This window comes from Arachis hypogaea, chromosome 19, assembly GCF_003086295.3.
Source record: "Arachis hypogaea cultivar Tifrunner chromosome 19, arahy.Tifrunner.gnm2.J5K5, whole genome shotgun sequence".
NCBI classification, from domain to species: Eukaryota; Viridiplantae; Streptophyta; class Magnoliopsida; order Fabales; family Fabaceae; genus Arachis; species Arachis hypogaea.
In genome coordinates this window covers 70,030,527-70,048,530 of record NC_092054.1, presented here as the reverse complement: position 1 = coordinate 70,048,530, position 18,004 = coordinate 70,030,527, and the positions used below count along the sequence as shown (strand labels likewise).

Below are 18,004 nucleotides of genomic sequence, written 5' to 3'. Positions count from 1 at the left end.
AAAGGTGCGAAGAGAAAACAAAATTACAAAAAAGGAAAAATTAAAGAACCAAGAGAAGAAAGGAAAGAGAAATAAAGAAGAGGAAGGAGAAGAGAGAGGGAGGCCACCACCTTACGTGGTTAGCCGCGGCAGCAGCCTCCCTCCAAGACAACACAAAGATAAAAGAGGTTCAAACCCTAGTAGAGAGAAGAGAGAGAGTCTTAATATTGTTCTTAAGTTAACTTAGATTGTTAACATTAGAGATGCTCTTAATCATCTATTACTTCATGGAATAATTGTTCGTTGAAAATAAAAAGTTAATTCCATAGCAAAGCTGGAAGAAAATATAATGTCACGCTCCTTCCTTGGTCTACTTAGAAACAATTAGGCACAGTTTACAGAACACCACTTATGGATTGTACAGTACTTTGAATCCAGCATGTGATGATCCATCAAAAATAGGGAAATCAAATTGATCTATAATGTTGTTGTCAAGAAGTATAATAGGCCTTTAATTACAACAGAAATTAAGTATTATTTTTGGAATAATTTTATTTTTAAAAACTAAAGCTTCCCTTGTTCTATTTTGGGTGCTCTATTTAATGCTCATGATTATTAGAAGGTCCACCACATGAATCCACACCACCCCTAATCCTCTTCTGAAGGTGTTCCAAGCTTGCCACCCGCTGTACGGGAGCTGTTTGACCCATCTTATTCCCAACCACCACAGCTGCTGCGGCATTCTGCTGCACATTCTCAATTACAGATATGTCTCCCAACCCATTGTTTACCCTAAGATCATGACTCGCCACGTGATGATTACTTGATGTTTGTTGAAAGAAGTGGTGGTGATGGTGAGTATCATCTCTCACGGGGACAGATGCATCAGCTGATGTGTCAGGAGGGCTTCCGTCAAATGTCGGTATGCCCATTGATGTTAAATCAGACATGGCATGCATTACTGGGTTCAACCCTGTAATTCTTTTGACGGTTTCTTCCGCCATCTTCACCTGAAAAATGATAATAAACGTGCCACGAAATAACAGACATGTCAGGTTGAGAGACAATACATGAACACCATTATACCTACTTTACTTTTATATATCGGCCTTACCTTTTGATACATCATTGGATCAATGTCTTTGGATACAGTTCATAATAAGATATAATGTGTCTAAAGTGTACTAAACAGTGAAAGTGATTGATAAGAAACGAATGGAGGAAGTATTTATGATAATAAGAAGGGTTTTACCTTTGCTCTCAAGGTTTCAACATCAGCTTTTAATACTCTGTTGTCAACAGCAGATTCATTGTACTTGTGGCTTACATCAGTAAGGCGCTTTAGCAAGGTAGAATTTTCACCTCTTAATTGAGAAACCTAAGACAGAAATTTAAGTTCAGAAAATATGCACGACCTTTGGAGGGAAGGACTTAACATATAAGAAACAAGATGCGCGAAAGTCAAACCTAAAATAGAGAACACACCTGTGTCTCCAGCTCGTTTAAATGAGCTTGTTTTCTTCTTCTTGAACGTCTGGCTGACTCTCTATTTGAAAGCATCCTGAGATATAACATGTCATTAGGCCCTGAATTAGTCAAAGAAAAAAATAAAGAGAAGATAAGTTAAAATACATTGGTTTCGGTTACAGTTAGATGATATTACACCCGGCATTCCATAGTTTGCCATGACTACATTGACCCCTGTAGGATGTTTACAAGGAATTCAGTGTTACATTTCACAAAATACAGGGGTATCAGGTGAAATATAACCTATACCTCAGCAGAGTCACCAATGCTAGTGTATATTCCAGAAAGTTAAAGGGTGCACGTGTAATATTGGCTAACCTAAGAGGTCAATGAAATTTACAAGCTTGCATATAAATTTCACCTCACGTAACAGGAAAGGGAAGGAAAAAGAAGGGAGGGGGAAGGAGGCATAATTCTATTTAGTTCCCTGGCTGAACCTAAATATAAATAGTATGTGGAGAAAATAGAGTATGCAAAACACTCTCACTTCAAAGATCTAATGTGACTCTGAATGATATTTTTCTGGCAGGCCAACACTCAGTTTATTAATTATGATATCCATCTGAGTAAAACAAGCTTCTGAATCATGCTGAAACCAAGTACATGATACTGCAATAATTACAGAATACAGAGTATGCATACATTGAGCACTAAGATAGTCTTCAGAAAACTCAGCAAGTTTTGAGACAATTGTTACCTTCTTACTCGTTTTACATCAGCAGGGTCCATGTTGTCATTCAGATCTGTCTCTCCTTCAGCTTCCTCATCATCTGACTGTTCCCTTGACGATCCACTTGTTGATGGCCTGGCTGTAACAGCAGGTTTCTTTTGTATGACAGGTATGGAAGGTATCCCGATTGGTGCTTTGGCATCTTTGTCTTGTATTTTAGGTGGGTCATTTCCAGAAGTACCAGATCCTACATAGACAGAATTGATAGTCTCCTATTACTACAAGTGGCCATAGAGGACATAATGGGAAACTATAGATAGAACCATAGTACTACACATGGCCAAGGAGGGCATAATCATCCGGAAATACAGAGAACATTCAAGTTCAGAACTGACCACCATAACCAAATGCCGAGCTTGCAACGAATAGCAGGATAAGATTGGATTCATCTTAATCTAAGAGGAAAGATAGGTAATGGTAAAGAATCCCAAATTGGGCGGAAAAGGGTATGGTTTGGGATACAGATTCCATTCATCTGCAGAACTCTATATTATCTTTCCTTTTCTGCATTTTTCTTTTCTTGAAAGGAGCTAGTCCCCATTGTTCTTACTGAAACCAGATCCTATCACATATACATTTCACGTAATTTAGTAGGGGTTATCCATATTGAGAGAGAGAAAATTAAAAAAAAAAAAAAGTAACCTCTAAAGCTGTTCAAGAAATTAGCTATTGACTAAAACAAAATTGAAGACACAGCTAATGCATTCAACCCCATATGTTTCTATTAGTCACCAATCTATTTTGCATTCAATACTTAACTAGTTACTGAGGCAATACAAATATAATCAGGCATTATTCATAAATGTGATCTACTTTGTTCACTGAATCTTCTCTTTTATCAATTATCATGGATGTATGTTTAAATAAACAGATCCACAAGCATTTATGATTCAAACCTTTTATAGAAGGCTGAGGTCCAACTTGAGAGGTATTAGACGATCCACTATCAGCAAAAGTGGCTGGATCTTGAGACTTGGATAGAGATGCTGCCTGTTGCAATGAGCAGGAAAAAAACATTTTAGAAGATGTCATTTTTACCAGCATGTTATGTTCAAACTTCTTGCTTTTGGGAACACAGCAGCAAATAGTTACTGCCTACCAACATCTCCAGGAGGTTCAAAAGTACTTTTTGCAACTAAGAACGAAAGATTCTACAAAGAAAACATGTTCATCTATATAACAACACAAGCTTCTAACAAAGAAGTCATGTTCTTTTCTTTTCTTTTCTTTTTTCAATTTCAATTATATTCATACAGGTGTAATGCATGACAACGAGAATCGCACTCAAAAGCAAAGATGAATAGCCCTAACCGCATGTCCACTTTTTTTTTTTTTCAGTTCTCAGGAGAAAATAACCTTTTTCAGAAGAATCAGAACCGATAATGCGCACAAATTTCTGTAATAAATAGAAAGTAAGTTTCCAGATACACTACTTTAACATCAACCGTGCCCTAAAAAACAAGCCATTTAAAACTAAATAAAGGTCCAAACTCTAAGCTTCTACTTAATCGAATAAAACAAAATAAAATAAAAACAAAAATAATGATAAGCAAGCACAAACAAAGATGAATACCGAACTCAGATCCAAATCAAAATCCAAACCATGCAACAACAAAGACTCAATCTTTTCAATCTTTCAGTTCCAGAATTATCCTGAGAACACACATTTCCAATTAATCAGGGAAGGGGAAATAAATAAACTAACTAATTAATTACCCTAGTCATGGCGACAGCGGCACATGCAAGATTGAGCTTGTTCTTAAGGAGAGCCTGGTAGTCATCGGAATCAACGCCAAGGGAAGATGAAGCCCCTGTTTTTGTACGAGGAGGAGGAGGAGGGGGAGGAGGAGAGGCATTGGTCAAAACGGCGTCGTTCTTGGGAACAGGAAGGGTGTCGTTCGGATCGGGCTTGGTGACGTGGGGATGAGTATGATCGTCGTCGTGGATGAAGAAAACGGCGTCGTTTTGGTGAGGGGGAGAGGGAGGAGCAGCTTCTTGGAGGAACCGCTGGAAGGCCCACTCGGAAGGGCTGCGGTTGATGTGGGAGTTGGAGTTGGAAGGAGGCGGGTGGTGGTGGTTGGTGTCGTAGGGGATGGAGGACCAGAAGTGGTCAGGGATTTCGTCCACTGAGAAGACCCTATCCATGGAAATCCAAATGCTATTGGTGATCACGATGTTTTGTCTCTGTCCTTTTAAGTTTTGGGATTGGTTTCTGTGTGCGAGTATTGTTCGTTGGTGTTTTTGTTTCTGTTTCTGCGAAGGCCAGCTAGAGAGAGAGAGAGAGAGAGAGAGAGAGAGAGATCCCGCAGGGGTATATCGGTCATATAGCCCACCACAACACAACACTTCCAACTTGGAACGTGGAACTTGGAACGTTGAATTTCAACACTATTTCGGAGTAATTTGAATATTATCCTATTTCGGTATTTCCTCTTTTATGAATTAACCTTAAGAGTAACATTTTTTCCCCGTGATATCTCGCAATAGGTATGTTAGGCAAAAGAAATATTATCCGAAAAAAAAAAATAATTTATCAAGAAAATAAATTTAAATTAATTCCCCGGTCATATTTGAAACGAGAAAATGTAGAGGACCAACACAATCATTAGCCAACTTAAACCATTTCTTTAAAAATTAATTTTAATTTTTTAAAAAAATCATATTTTAAACAATTAAGATTAATCATATTTGAATAATTAGAATTAGACAACGTAAGCTCCTCTAAACAAAGGAGATCTCTCTTCACGTCAACCTCCCATCACGCAGACTCTTTACCACCGTTGAATCTTCGCTTCCGCATTGCGCCGTGCTGGTAGCCGTTGGAGGGAGTTCTCGAGCAAGTTGCGCCTGCATTTCCACGTCGCCACTGTAGGTTGTTTTGCGTGAGTGACGTGATCGTGTCCCCTCGCATAACACTCCTCCATCGCGGACGCGCCCTCCACCGCTGTCGTTCCTCCCTCACCACGTCGTCCTCTATTACGTCGCGCCCCCGCCTCGCGTCGCTGTAGGGAGTTTTGCGCCTGTGACGCAATTGTGCCCCTTCACGTCGCACCCCTCTATCGCGGACGACGCACCCTCCGTCGCTGTCGTTCCTCTTTCGCGTCGTTATCCTCCATCACGTCGCGCCCCCGCCCTCGCGTCCTCCCTCGCCTTGCCGTCCTCCATCGCATTGCGACGTCCTCCTCCTCCTCCTTTCGATGTGATTTGGATTTTTTTCGATCTGATTTGGATACTTTTTAATGTAATTTGGATTTTTTTTATATAATTTAGATATATTTTTGGTATATTGTGGATTCTTTTTGTCCCTTAGTAGAAAATGTATTGGGATTTAGTATGTGGATGTTTCTTTTACAAAAAAAGAAACATCTAATTACAAAGAAAGAAACATTCACAACCCTTTGAGAATGAAATTAATGTGATTTGAATTTTTTTTCGATGTGATTTGGATTTTTTTCCCATGTAATTTGGATTTTATATATAATTTGAATTTTTTGTATATTATGGATGTTGTTTCTTCATGGGCCTTGGGATGCAGCACAAATAGGAGTTGGCTGAAGTTAGCTACATCCCTTGTTGATTACCTAGCGGAGTTGATTTGGTTATCGACTTATGTCAAGGTGTTTTAATTTTCAATTAGAATTATTCAAATAAGTTTGTAATTGATACACTGTTATTGGGCATACTTAGTCAAAGATGTAACTGACAGAGGTAACAATAAAAAGCATCAAAGAAAATAGAGCGTAAACAGTTAATTGGCAATGGTTTGAAAATTGAAGTGGCTGGTTGATGAGCGGATAATTTATACGCTTTTTGGCATTATTTTTAGTATGTTTTTAGTATGTTTTTATTATGTTTTTATTTAAAAATCACATTTCTGGACTTTACTATGAGTTTGTGTGTTTTTCTGTGATTTCAGGTATTTTCTGGCTGAAATTGAGGGACTTGAGCAAAAAATCTGATTCAGAGGCTGAAAAAGGACTGCAGATGTTGTTGGATTCTGACCTCCCTGCACTCAAAGTAGATTTTCTGGAGCTACAAAAGCCCAATTGGAGCGCTCTCAATTGCGTTGGAAAGTAGACATCTTGGGCTTTCCAGCAAGATATAATAGTCCATACTTTGCCCAAGATTTGATGGCTCAAACTGGCGTTCCAAGTCAGCTTAAGAATTCTGACGTCAAAACGCCAGAACTGGCACAAAAGCTGGAGTTAAACGCCCAAACTGGCAAAAAAGCTGGTGTTTAACTCCAAGAAAAGTCTCTACATGTGAAAGCTTCAATGCTCAGCCCAAGCACACACTAAGTGGGCCCGGAAGAAGATTTCTGCATTAATTACTTATTTCTGTAAATCCTAGGCTACTAGTTCTCTATAAATAGGACATTTTACTATTGTATTTTCATCTTGGTTCTTCGGGTTCCCTCTCTGGGGCCGAAGTCAATGACCACCATTATCACTTTTGTATTTTCAACGGTGGAGTTTTTACACACCATAGATTAAGGTGTGGAGCTCTACTGTTCTTCATGAATTAATGCAAAGTACTACTGTTTTTCTATTCAATTCACGCCTACTTCTTCTCTAAGATATTCATTTGCACACAAGAACATGATGAATGTGATGATTATGTGACACTCATCACTATTCTCACCTATGAACGCGTGCCTGACAACCACTTCCGTTTTACATGCAAACAAGGTTGAATGTGTATCTCTTGGGTTTCTAATCTAAGATTAGAACCTTCGTGGTATAGGCTAGAATTATTGGTGGTCATTCTTGAGATCCGGAAAGTCTAAACCTTGTCTATGGTATTCCGAGTAGGATCTGGGAAGGGATGACTGTGACGAGCTTCAAACTCGCGATTGTTGGGCGTGTGACAGACGCAAAAAGATCAATGGATCCTATTCCAACATGATCGAGAACCGATAGATAATTAGCCGTGCGGTGACAGCGTGCGTAGAACATTTTCACTGAGAGGACGGGAAGTAGCCATTGACAACGGTGATGCCCAACATAAAGCTTGCCATGGAAGGGAGTATGAATGATTGGAAGAAGGCAATGGGAAAGCAGAGGCTCAGGAGGAACAAAGCATCTTCATACGCTTATCTGAAATTCTCACCAATGAATTACATAAGTATCTCTATCTTTATTTTATGTTTTATTCATCTTTTAATTATCAATCCTCCATAATCATTTGAATCCGCCTGACTAAGATTTACAAGATTACCATAGCTTGCTTCAAGCCGACAATCTCCATGGGATCGACCCTTACTCGCGTAAGTTTATTACTTGGACGACCTAGTGCACTTGCTGGTTAGTTGTGCGGAGTTATGATAAAGAGTTGAGATTACAATTGTGCGTACCAAGTTGTTGGCACCATTGATGATCACAATTTCGTGCACCAAGTTTTTGGCGCCGTTGCCGGAGATTGTTCGAGTTTGGACAACTGACGGTTCATCTTGTTGCTTAGATTAGGTAATTTTACTTTTTATTTTTGAAAAATTTTTTTAATACAAAATTTTTTTTCTATTTTGTTCTTCAGAGTTTTTAAGAATGAATTCTAGAGTTTCATGATGATCTGTTGAAGTCTGGCTGACTGTGAAGCCATGTCTAATCTTATTGGACCGAGGTTTCAACTTATCATCACAAGAGCTTGTTGATTTCTATCAATTTTGCTGTTGTTAGCAATGATCTGCTAAAGCTTGGCTGGCCATTGTCCATGTCTAGTGTTTTGGACCGAAGCTTTCATTGAAAGCTTGGCTGGCTAGTAAGCCATGTCTAATTCCTGGACCGGAGTCTTAGACTAGCATTGCAATGATTCCTGGAACTCTTATTAAAAATTTTGAACCCCTTTATTTTCTTTTCCACTCAATTTTCGAAAAATCACAAAAAAATTTATAAAACCATAAAAATAAAAAATATTTTATGTTTCTTGTTTGAGTCTAATATCAATTTTTAAGTTTGGTGTCAATTGCATGTCTTTATTCTTGCATTTTTTGAATATATGCATTATGTTCTTCATTGATCTTCAAGTTGTTCTTGATGATTTCAGTGCTCTGATCTTTAATTTCTCTTATTCTGTGTCTTTTGTTGTTTCTTACATGCATTTTCAAATTGTTATTGTCCTTAGTATACAAACTTCTAAGTTTGGTGTCTTGCATGCATTGTTTATTTGATCTTAGTTGCATTTCTATTGTTTCTCATCATTAAAAATTCAAAAAAAAATTTAAGATTGTGTCTTTTCAAGTCAATAACACAGAAAATTGAAGATTCAGAACATTCAGCAGAGGAATTACACAGAAAAAGCTGGGCGTTCAAAACGCCCAGTGAAGAAGGAAAACTGGCGTTTAAACGCCATCCAGGGTACCTGGCTGGGCGTTAAACACCCAAAAAGGTAGCATTTTGGGCGTTAAACGCCAGAATGGATGCCATTCTGGGCGTTTAACGCCAGGAGGACACTAGAGGGAAGATTTTGTTTTTAATTCAATTTTTTTTCAAATCTTCATAATTTTTCAAAATCAAATCTTTTTCAAATCATATCTTTTCAATTATATCTTTTCAAAAACAATTTCTTTTCAATTTTTTATTTATTACTATTTTCGAAAATCCTTGCTACAATTAATAATTTAATTCAAAATTTTCTAGTTGTTACTTGCCTATTAAGAAAGGATCAAAAGTTTTAATTCTAGAATCATATCTTCTAATTTCTTGTTAGTCAAGTAATCAACTTTAATTTTAAAACTTTCTCCATATCTTTTTTATTTCTAATTTCAAAATTTTTTTCAAAAATAACTTAATTTCTTTCCCAATCTTAATTTTCGAAAAACCTTTACCAAATTTTCAAAATTTCTTTTAATTATTTCAAAATCTTTTACTTTAATTTTGAAAATTCTTTCCCTCTTCTCACATCCTTCTATTTAAGGACTAACACTCCTCCACTATCAACAATTCGAACTCTATCCCTCTTGATAAGTTTGAATTCTTCTCTTTCTACCTCCTCTTTCTATTTTTCTTTTCCTCTGACACCTCAAGGAATCTCTATACTGTGACATAGAGGATTCCATACTTTCTTCTTCTCTCTTTCATATGAGCAGGAGTAAGGACAAAGACATTCTTGTTGAGGCTGATCCTGAACCTGAAAGGACCTTGAAGAGAAAGCTAAGAGAAGCTAAAGTACAACTCTCTGGAGAAGACCTAACAGAAATTTTCAAACAAGAAGAAGCCATGGCAGCCGAAAACACCAACAATGCAAGGAAGGTGCTTGGTGACTTTACTGCACCTACTCATGACTTCTATGGGAGAAGCATCTCAATCCCTGCTATTGGAGCAAACAATTTTGAGCTTAAGCCTCAATTAGTTTCTCTAATGCAATAGAATGGCAAGTTTCATGGACTTCCATTGGAAGATCCTCATCAGTTCTTAGCTGAATTCTTGCAAATCTGTGACACTGTCAAGACTAATGCGGTTGATCCCGAGGTCTACAAGCTTATGCTTTTTCCTTTTGCTGTAAGAGACAGAGCTAGAACATGGTTGGATTCACAACCTAAAGAAAGCCTGAACTCTTGGGAAAAACTAGTTAATGCCTTCTTGGCAAAGTTCTTTCCACCTCAAAAATTGAGCAAGCTTAGAGTGGAAGTCCAAATCTTCAGACAGAAGGAAGGTGAATCCCTCTATGAAGCATGGAAAGATACAAGCAATTGATCAGAAGGTGTCCTTCTGACATGCTTTCAGAATGGAGCATCATAGGTATCTTCTATGATGGGTTGTCTGAACTGTCCAAAATGTCATTGGACAGCTCTGCTGGAGGATCTCTTCATCTGAAAAAGACGCCTGCAGAAGCTCAGGAACTCATTAAAATGGTTGCAAATAACCAATTCATGTACACTTCAATAATGGGAGTTCTTGAGATTGATACTCTGAATGACATATTGGCTCAGAACAAAATATTGACTCAGCAAGTCAATATGATTTCTCAGAGTCTGTCTGGAATACAAGCTGCATCAGTCAGTACTAAGGAAGCTTCCTCTGAAGAAGAAGCTTATGACCCTGAGAACCCTGCAATGGAAGAGGTGAATTACATGGGAGAACCCTATGGAAACACCTATAATCCTTCATGGAGAAATCATCCAAATCTCTTATGGAAGGATCAACAGAGACCTCAACAAGGTTTCAACAACAGTAATGGTGGAAGAAACAGGTTTAGCAAAAGCAAGCCTTTTCCATCATCTTCTCAGCAACAGATAGAGAATTCTAAGCAAAGCCACTCTGACTTAGCAACTGTAGTCTCTGATCTAATTAAAACCACTCAGAATTTCATGACTGAAACAAGGTCCTCCATCAAAAATTTGGAGGCACAAGTAGGTCAGCTGAGTAAGAAAGTTACTGAACTCCCTCCTAGTACTCTTCCAAGCAATACAGAAGAGAATCCAAAAGGAGAGTGCAAGGCCATCAACATAACCCACACGGTCGAACTTGGAGAGGAGGAAGAGGCAGTGATCTCCACTGAAGAAGACCTCACTAGACGTCCACTGGCCTCCAAGGAGTTCCCTCATGAGGAACCATGGGAATCTGAGGCTCACATGTAACGGCCTAGCCCCGAAGAAACGGCGCTTTTTCGGGATCAAACGGAATTTTTACAGAATTTTTAGGAATTTCTATGCATATAAGCACCTCCACTACACAGGTGCTGCGTCATCAAGCTGCTGACTCAGCTTGATTGAACATGACACCTCTCCTAATCTAAGTAGGCACGTCGCGAAGAGTTACGTTTTTGAGCCACTTTGGGCCCGAATTTCAAAATTCTGATTTCTGTGGTTAGTCTCTATGTGACGAGCCGGTTACGAATTTCGAGAAAAAAATTATATTAATATAATATTCATATATTATTATTTTATTCAGAATATTATATTATTATCTTCTCTACTGTGATTAATGTTGATCTATGTTTAGTAATATAATAACTGAGTTTGAAATCTACCGGTAACGGATAATACCGGCATTCTTAGATGAACTTAGCACTGCTAATGCTTCATCATATATCTTTTATTCTTATGATTATCCAGTTACTAGTGTCATTTACACTAAGTAACTTAATGTTTATCCATTAGTAGTGTAATTACTTAAGTTCTAATACATCTAGCTTTAGTAATTATCCTTTCCTGAGATATTTTGACAAGTAACTTTTGGATAATCATCATCCAAAAGCCACGGCCTTCCTTGGACAGCTTGGCTATCATTTTTGTTCTTGGAAAAGCTTAGAACACCATGAAAGAAAACCATGAAGTTTCCATGAACACCTGAGCTACTTTCTCCGTTCTTTCTCAAACCGAAACCCCTATCAAAAATCTAATCTTACCAAAGTGTTCACCTCTTCCTCCTCTTCATTTCTATGTCACTTTTCATGGAGTAAATCAAGGTATGAAGGCTGCTCCTCCTCCTTGAAGATTCGGCCATGGTGGTTCCTTAAGTTAATGATGTTTTCTTCATGTTCTTTCTTAGGATCTCTTATTCAATCACCAAAAGCTCCAAGAAAACGTGATTTCTAGTTACCTTAAGGTGAGGAAAATCTTCTTTTCATCGTCATGAAGCTTCAGCCTTCATGGTTCATAAGATTCTAAAGTTGTTTTTGATGTTAAAATAGGCGTAAAAGTGCTTCTGGAAGCTTGTTTTTGGTGCAATCTCGGACAGCAGCAAAGGAGGTAAGGTTTGGTAAATTAGTCAATGATTGGCTGTGTTCTTGAAGTGTTAAACCAGATCTTGTTGCTTGAGATTTGATTTTGGGTGTTTGTGTGATGGTTTGATCATGGAAACTTGTTGTTTAATGCTTGAAAATCATGTTTATGATGGTTTTGAAGTGGCTGTTGGTGCTGCTGGAAAACGTGACATTCCAGCCATGAAAATCATGATTTTTGATGCTTATTTGATGTGTATTTGATGGCTGAAAAGTTTCTCTTTGGTTTGATAAAAATCGGGTTCAAATCGGTTTCTGAAAAGATTGAAAAACTAGCTGAAAATCAAGCAGAAATCTGATGAACTTTTGAAAAAAAAATGTTTTTGGTTTTTGGAAAAACATGAAAACGTGTATTCAAGGAGTTTTGGGGTCAAAATGCAATTATTAAAAATTTTGGGGTTGAAAATTAATTAATCAAAAGTTGAGGGGCTAAAGTACAAATATTAAAAGTTATAGGGGTCAAAGTGCAATTTCCAAGAAGTCCGGGGGTCAAAATGCAATTTTTGAAAGTTAAATAAAATATTATTATTTTAATAATAAAATATTGATAAAAAGACAGTTTTCTCTGAAAGCCTCAGGAAGGCAGATTTGAGTCCAGAATTCTCTAATTTCCTTTACTAAACACCTAAGAAGAGGCATAAGAGAAGATATAGAGGTATATGAGGTAAAGAAACAAGATTTTGAAACCTGTGTTTAAGTTAAAAAGAAAAGGAGTTAAAAGTGATATAGCTATGTACCTGACCTTACAGAGTAAACAGAGAATTGTAAAATGAGCTTTCTGTGATGGTGTAATGCTTGATTTATGATGATTGCTAAATGATGGAAAGTATGGTTATATGTGAATTATGAGCCTTCGGGCAATGCTTGTGAATGTTGTGCGGGGACGCCCGTATTGTGATGTTGCTTCTCAGACAGGCTGCGGTAGAGTAGTACCAGCCCTGCAAGCTGAATGCTTGGTAGAGGCCTGACTTGCATACCTGCGGTATATTGAGACCTGAGCAAATACCAGCCCTGCAAGTCGAGAGCACTTGGTAGAGGGTATGCGGTACTTAATCTGGGATTAAGTTCTGGGAAGGCCTTATCTGACTTGGAGGGTCGGATTGCGTCGGGTGCGGGTCGAAACCGACAAATGAGCTCATTACCTGCAGTAGGGACAGACATGCATCATACTTGTTTGTGCATTATTTATTGCTTATCTTCTTGTGTTCTTGTTCTATTCCTTGTTTGTTTGAGCATAACTGTGTGATTGCATATTAATGTGTGAATGTGCATTTACTTCCTATTTTCTCTCTTGTTCATGTGTTAGTTTATGTTGCTGTTATGTACATATTACTCTATATTTATTTATACTTCTATAACCACGGACATTATAAACGAACTTAACTGTAAACCCCGACCTTACTAAGAACTCCCCAGTTCTTACCCCTTACACCTCTACAGATGGACACGGGAGTCCTATTCTACGAGATTGATCCACCGTACATCCACGAGGACCCGGTGCGTGGCGAGTATTACATCTACTGTGCGGTACCTCGTATCCGTAATTATGTAGTTCGTGGTAGATCTTTCCAGTATCCTATTAGGACAACATACTTTAATCCTGATGCACCCTATGACTTTCCTTTATCTTGATTACACCCCGGCGGACCTGGGATACCTCATCTTGAGGAGCATATGCCACCTCCACCAGACTATCCTCCTCCACCTGAACCTCCTCTACCTGATGAGCCTATACCTGCCCAGCATATCCATGAGGCACCTCCTGCACCCTTTCTCCTTGATGAGTGGGGTGTTCCTGTGTTACCACCCGAGCTTGATCCTTTACCTGAGCCGATCAAGCCTCCAGTCTTTGATGAGCAGCAGGGACATGAGTATGATCAGATCATGGAGGTGGCACCTCCTTCTCCCGACTGTATTTTGTTTAGTAGCTATCCTTTTATGGTTCCTGTGGCTAGCAGTGGTTCCTCTGCTATCACTCCGGCAGAAGAAGAGGACGAGGAAGAAGAAGATCCAGAGGAAGATCCTAACTTCATAGTTATCTCCTCTGACAGCGATGACGATGAGCCAGGCAAGGGGCCAGCAGGCGAGCATCACCATTCGCCCGGTGATTTTCCGTGAGGTACTCTAGACCAGGATTGAGGAGACTTTTTGAGACGCCTAGTCTAACTTCAGTACATTAGAGTGTCTCCCTCACTTTTGTTAGCATGATTAGAGGGAATAGGCATATATCAGAGTTAGGCTAGCCTGGGTGCCAGCTTAGGGGCTTTTGGTCAGGCCAGGCCCTGGGGCGTCTTATGTACATATATGTATATACTATATGAGTCACTGACTTAGGGGTGCTGTACCATAGCTCTATGCTTATATAACTGAACCACTTCTGTAACATGATATATATTATAGTGTGTTGTTCCATATTCTGTTATCTTTTGTCTTATGTATGTGAATGTTTAATTATCCCTTGATATATGGAAGGTATGCGACTTTAAATTATTCTTGTTAAAAAAAATTTACTTGTAAAATTCGCGGGGTTTTAACAACGTACAGGCTTATATTTATTAATTAATAATACAAAAAGAAAAAACAAGTTGGTAACATTCGATTTCTAGTATGATCTAGACATGCTGAAAGTTGGGTCGTTACAATTTGGTATCAGAGCGGTTCTTCCTGTTAGAGCCTGGGGAATGGACTGAATCATGCTTTATTGCATGCTCTGTGGTATGTCTCATGCTTATAGGGTATCTATGTGATATGTGTTGCATGAATGTCTTTGTGCTTTCATTCTGATAATGTTCACGCCCAACCTGAGGTATTAAGACTGATCACCTTGGTATTGATTGTTTGGTATGAACAGAATCAGTATGCCTCCACGGAGACGTAGCGATCGGGAAGGGTCTACTGTTAACAATCTGCCACGAAACGATGATAATCTGTTTGCTACGATTCACGCTATGGCTGAGGCTGTGCGTGAAACGGCGACTGCTACTACCCAAGCAGTTAACTGTCTGGGGGAACGTAATGGAGAGCGTAACAATGACCGTAATGGTGAGAATGGTGGGAACGGTGATGGAGATAACATGAATCATGATAGGCCTATGACATTAGCTGCTTTCTTGAAAGTTAATCCACCGAAGTTCAAGGGTACGACTGTAGCAACTGAAGCTGATAATTGGTTCCGAGGCATAGAAAGGTCTTTGAGGGCATAGCATGTCCCGGAAGAACAGTATGTAGAATTTGCTACTTATATGTTGGAAGGGGATGCTCAGCACTGGTGGTAGGGCATTCAACGTTTATTGCAGCAAGATGAGGGTAATATTTTGTGGGATGTTTTCAAAGAAGAGTTCTATAAGAAGTACTTTCCTAGAGTTACTCGTGAGGCAAAGGAGATGGAGTTGATGCAGTTGAAACAGGGAAGTATGTCCGTTGCTGAGTATACAAGGAAGTTTGAAGATTTATGTCGTTTTTCCAAGGTTTGTCAAGGGAATCCAGCAGATTTCGAAGAGTGGAAATGTTTGAAATTTGAAGGGGGACTCCGTGAAGATTTGTTGAACTCAGTGGTTCCATTGAAAATATGGAATTTTGCGGAGTTGGTTAATAAGAGTCAGCTAGTAGAGGACTGTGCTAAGAAGATAGCTGCAGCTAAGATGAATCACCCAGGATCTTCTTTTCAGAATTATAATCGGTATACAGCTCCTCAGGGAAGGAATTTTAAGCAGAGAGTAATGCCTTCACGAAGGTACAATCAGAATAGAAATGTTCATGCACGTCCTACAGGAGGGAATGGAGGAAGAATGAGACAGGATATGGGTAAGCGACCTCAGCAGGCGCAGATGCGACCAGTATGTAGGCAGTGCGGAAGGGAGCATGGAGGTAGACCTTGTCAGCTTACAGGCGTTATCTGTTTTTCTTGTGGTCAGCCTGGACATATGGCTAAGGACTGTCCGAAGAAGCCAGTACAAGGAATAGATAGGCTGCGACAGCAAGGACGTGTGTTTGCTATGACTGCTGATGACACAATGAAATCAGACTCCCTAATTCAAGGTCAGTGTTATGTCAAATCTCGACTCTTAACTGTACTATATGACTCTGGTGCATCACATTCATTTATTTCTGAGACTGTTGCGCATGAGTTGGGATTAGATTTCACCATGTTAAATTATAATCTAATTGTTCGTACTCCCACATCTCAAAATGCCTTGACTAGTCAAGTATGTCAACAGGTGCCTTTTGTTATTGAGGCTAGGACTTTTATACATGACCTGGTTTGTTTGCCTTTGTGTGGTTTAGATATTATCTTAGGTCTAGATTGGTTGTCCAAGCATCATGTTTTCCTTGATTATTTTAAACGATTTGCTACATTTCCATCATCTGAAATGCACACTGAACTAGTTGAGTCTTGTACTTTCTATTTGAATTCCCTAAGAGTTATTTCTAGTAATAGTGGGTTAGAGGGTTACGTTCTACTATCGGCTAGCTCAGAAACTAATGAACAAGACTTGGAGCAAATCCGAGTGGTGAAGGAGTTTCCTGATATTTTTCCGGATGATATACCTGAGTTTCCACCTCAGAGAGAGATAGAGTTTAGTATTAATCTGGTTCCTGGAGCCGGACCAATTTCTATAGCACCGTATCGGATGTCACTGTTGGAATTAGCAGAGTTAAAGAAGCAGTTGAATGAATTGCTGGGGAAGATGTTTATTCGTCCGAGTGTATCACCATGGGGAGCTCCAATGTTACTAGTAAAGAAGAAGGATGGTGGAATGAGGTTATGTATGGATTATCGGCAATTGAACAAGATCACAATCAAGAACAAGTATCCACTCCCAAGGATAGATGATCTGATGGACCAGCTGAGAGGTGCGACAGTATTCTCGAAGATTGATTTGCGGTCAGGTTACCATCAAATCCGGGTGAAGGAATCAGATATACCTAAGACTGCCTTTCGAATTAGGTACGGTCACTATGAGTATACGGTTATGTCCTTTGGACTGACTAATGCTCCTGCTGTATTCATGGATTATATGAATCGCATTTTCGTCCGTATCTAGATCAGTTTGTGGTAGTCTTTATAGATGATATCCTCATCTATTCCAAGACAGAAGAAGAACATGGAGAGCATTTGAGGATTGTGTTGCAAATATTAAGAGCACGGAAGCTATATGCGAAGTTGTCGAAATGTGAGTTTTGGGCGACAGAAGTGGCATTCTTGGGACATGTGATCACACGAGATGAAATAACTGTAGATCCTTTAAAGATCGAGGCCGTAGTACAATGGAAGCAACCCAAGACAGTTACAGAAGTTCGTAGTTTCTTGGGGTTAGCAGGATACTATCGGCGGTTTATCAAGGGTTTTTCACAGATAGCTTTACCTTTGACTCGCCTTACTAGGAAGGATGTTCCGTTTGAGTGGACAGAGAAGTGTGAAGAAAGCTTTGAAACTTTAAAGGAAAAGTTGACGATGGCGCCAGTTTTGGTGTTACCAGACCCACAGGAACCTTTTGAGGTGTATTGTGATGCTTTTTCTAAGGGACTTGGATGTGTATTGATGCAGCATAGGAATGTGGTAGCTTATGCTTCGAGACAACTAAGACCTCACGAAAGGAACTATCCGACACATGATTTGGAATTAGCAGCAGTGGTCTTTGCACTTAAGATTTGGAGGCACTATTTGTACGGAGCCCAATTTGAAGTCTTCTCTGATCATAAGAGTTTGAAGTATATCTTTGATCAGAAAGACCTTCATATGAGGCAGAGGTGATGGATGGAATTCTTAAAAGATTATGATTTTAAGTTGAGCTATCATCCTGGGAAGGCAAATGTAGTCGCAGATGCTTTGAGTCGGAAGAGTTTGGGCATATCCTGGATGATGATCAAGGAAGAAGAAATGATCTCAGCCTTTGAAAACTTAAAATTAGGAATGAGAGAGACATCAAGAGGGGTTGTTATGGCGCAACTACAATTAACATCTGACTTTAAGATAGCTATTCAGCAAGCTCAAGCCCAGAATTCAGGAATGCTGACATTGTTAACACGGATGAAGGCAGACTAGCC

At 39.1% G+C, this 18,004-nt stretch overlaps 2 protein-coding genes across 2 annotated transcripts; one reads left to right on the top strand and one right to left on the bottom strand.

The window, feature by feature from the left end:
* Positions 1-206: 206 nt before the first annotated feature.
* Positions 207-4,680, bottom strand: LOC112776145 (light-inducible protein CPRF2). The gene is made up of 6 exons (XM_025820174.3): positions 3,953-4,680; positions 3,133-3,226; positions 2,204-2,423; positions 1,465-1,540; positions 1,232-1,357; positions 207-989 (listed from the first exon to the last, which is right to left on the bottom strand). The coding sequence occupies exons 1-6, from the start codon at positions 4,379-4,381 to the stop codon at positions 579-581; spliced, it is 1,356 nt and encodes a 451-aa protein (XP_025675959.1). The 5' UTR covers positions 4,382-4,680; the 3' UTR covers positions 207-578.
* An 8,950-nt stretch (positions 4,681-13,630) lies between these two features.
* On the top strand, positions 13,631-17,711 carry LOC140182285 (uncharacterized). The gene is made up of 4 exons (XM_072228439.1): positions 13,631-14,070; positions 14,808-15,153; positions 15,253-16,959; positions 17,049-17,711. Exons 1-4 carry the CDS (start codon positions 13,631-13,633, stop codon positions 17,709-17,711), a joined length of 3,156 nt encoding a protein of 1,051 aa, XP_072084540.1.
* The last annotated feature ends 293 nt before the right edge of the window (positions 17,712-18,004 follow it).

Excerpts from the sequence above, each read along its gene's own strand:
- LOC112776145 (XM_025820174.3), bottom strand. The coding sequence starts at position 4,381 with ATGGATAGGGTCTTCTCAGTGGACGAAATCCCTGACCACTTCTGGTCC. Across the intron at positions 1,541-2,203 it reads GATGTAAAACGAGTAAGAAG|GATGCTTTCAAATAGAGAGT; the intron begins GTAACAATTGTC and ends GTTATATCTCAG. Across the intron at positions 1,358-1,464 it reads TAAACGAGCTGGAGACACAG|GTTTCTCAATTAAGAGGTGA; the intron begins GTGTGTTCTCTA and ends TTTCTGTCTTAG.
- LOC140182285 (XM_072228439.1), top strand. The coding sequence starts at position 13,631 with ATGCCACCTCCACCAGACTATCCTCCTCCACCTGAACCTCCTCTACCT. Across the intron at positions 14,071-14,807 it reads CATTCGCCCGGTGATTTTCC|AATCAGTATGCCTCCACGGA; the intron begins GTGAGGTACTCT and ends TGGTATGAACAG. Across the intron at positions 15,154-15,252 it reads GCATAGAAAGGTCTTTGAGG|CAAGATGAGGGTAATATTTT; the intron begins GCATAGCATGTC and ends CGTTTATTGCAG.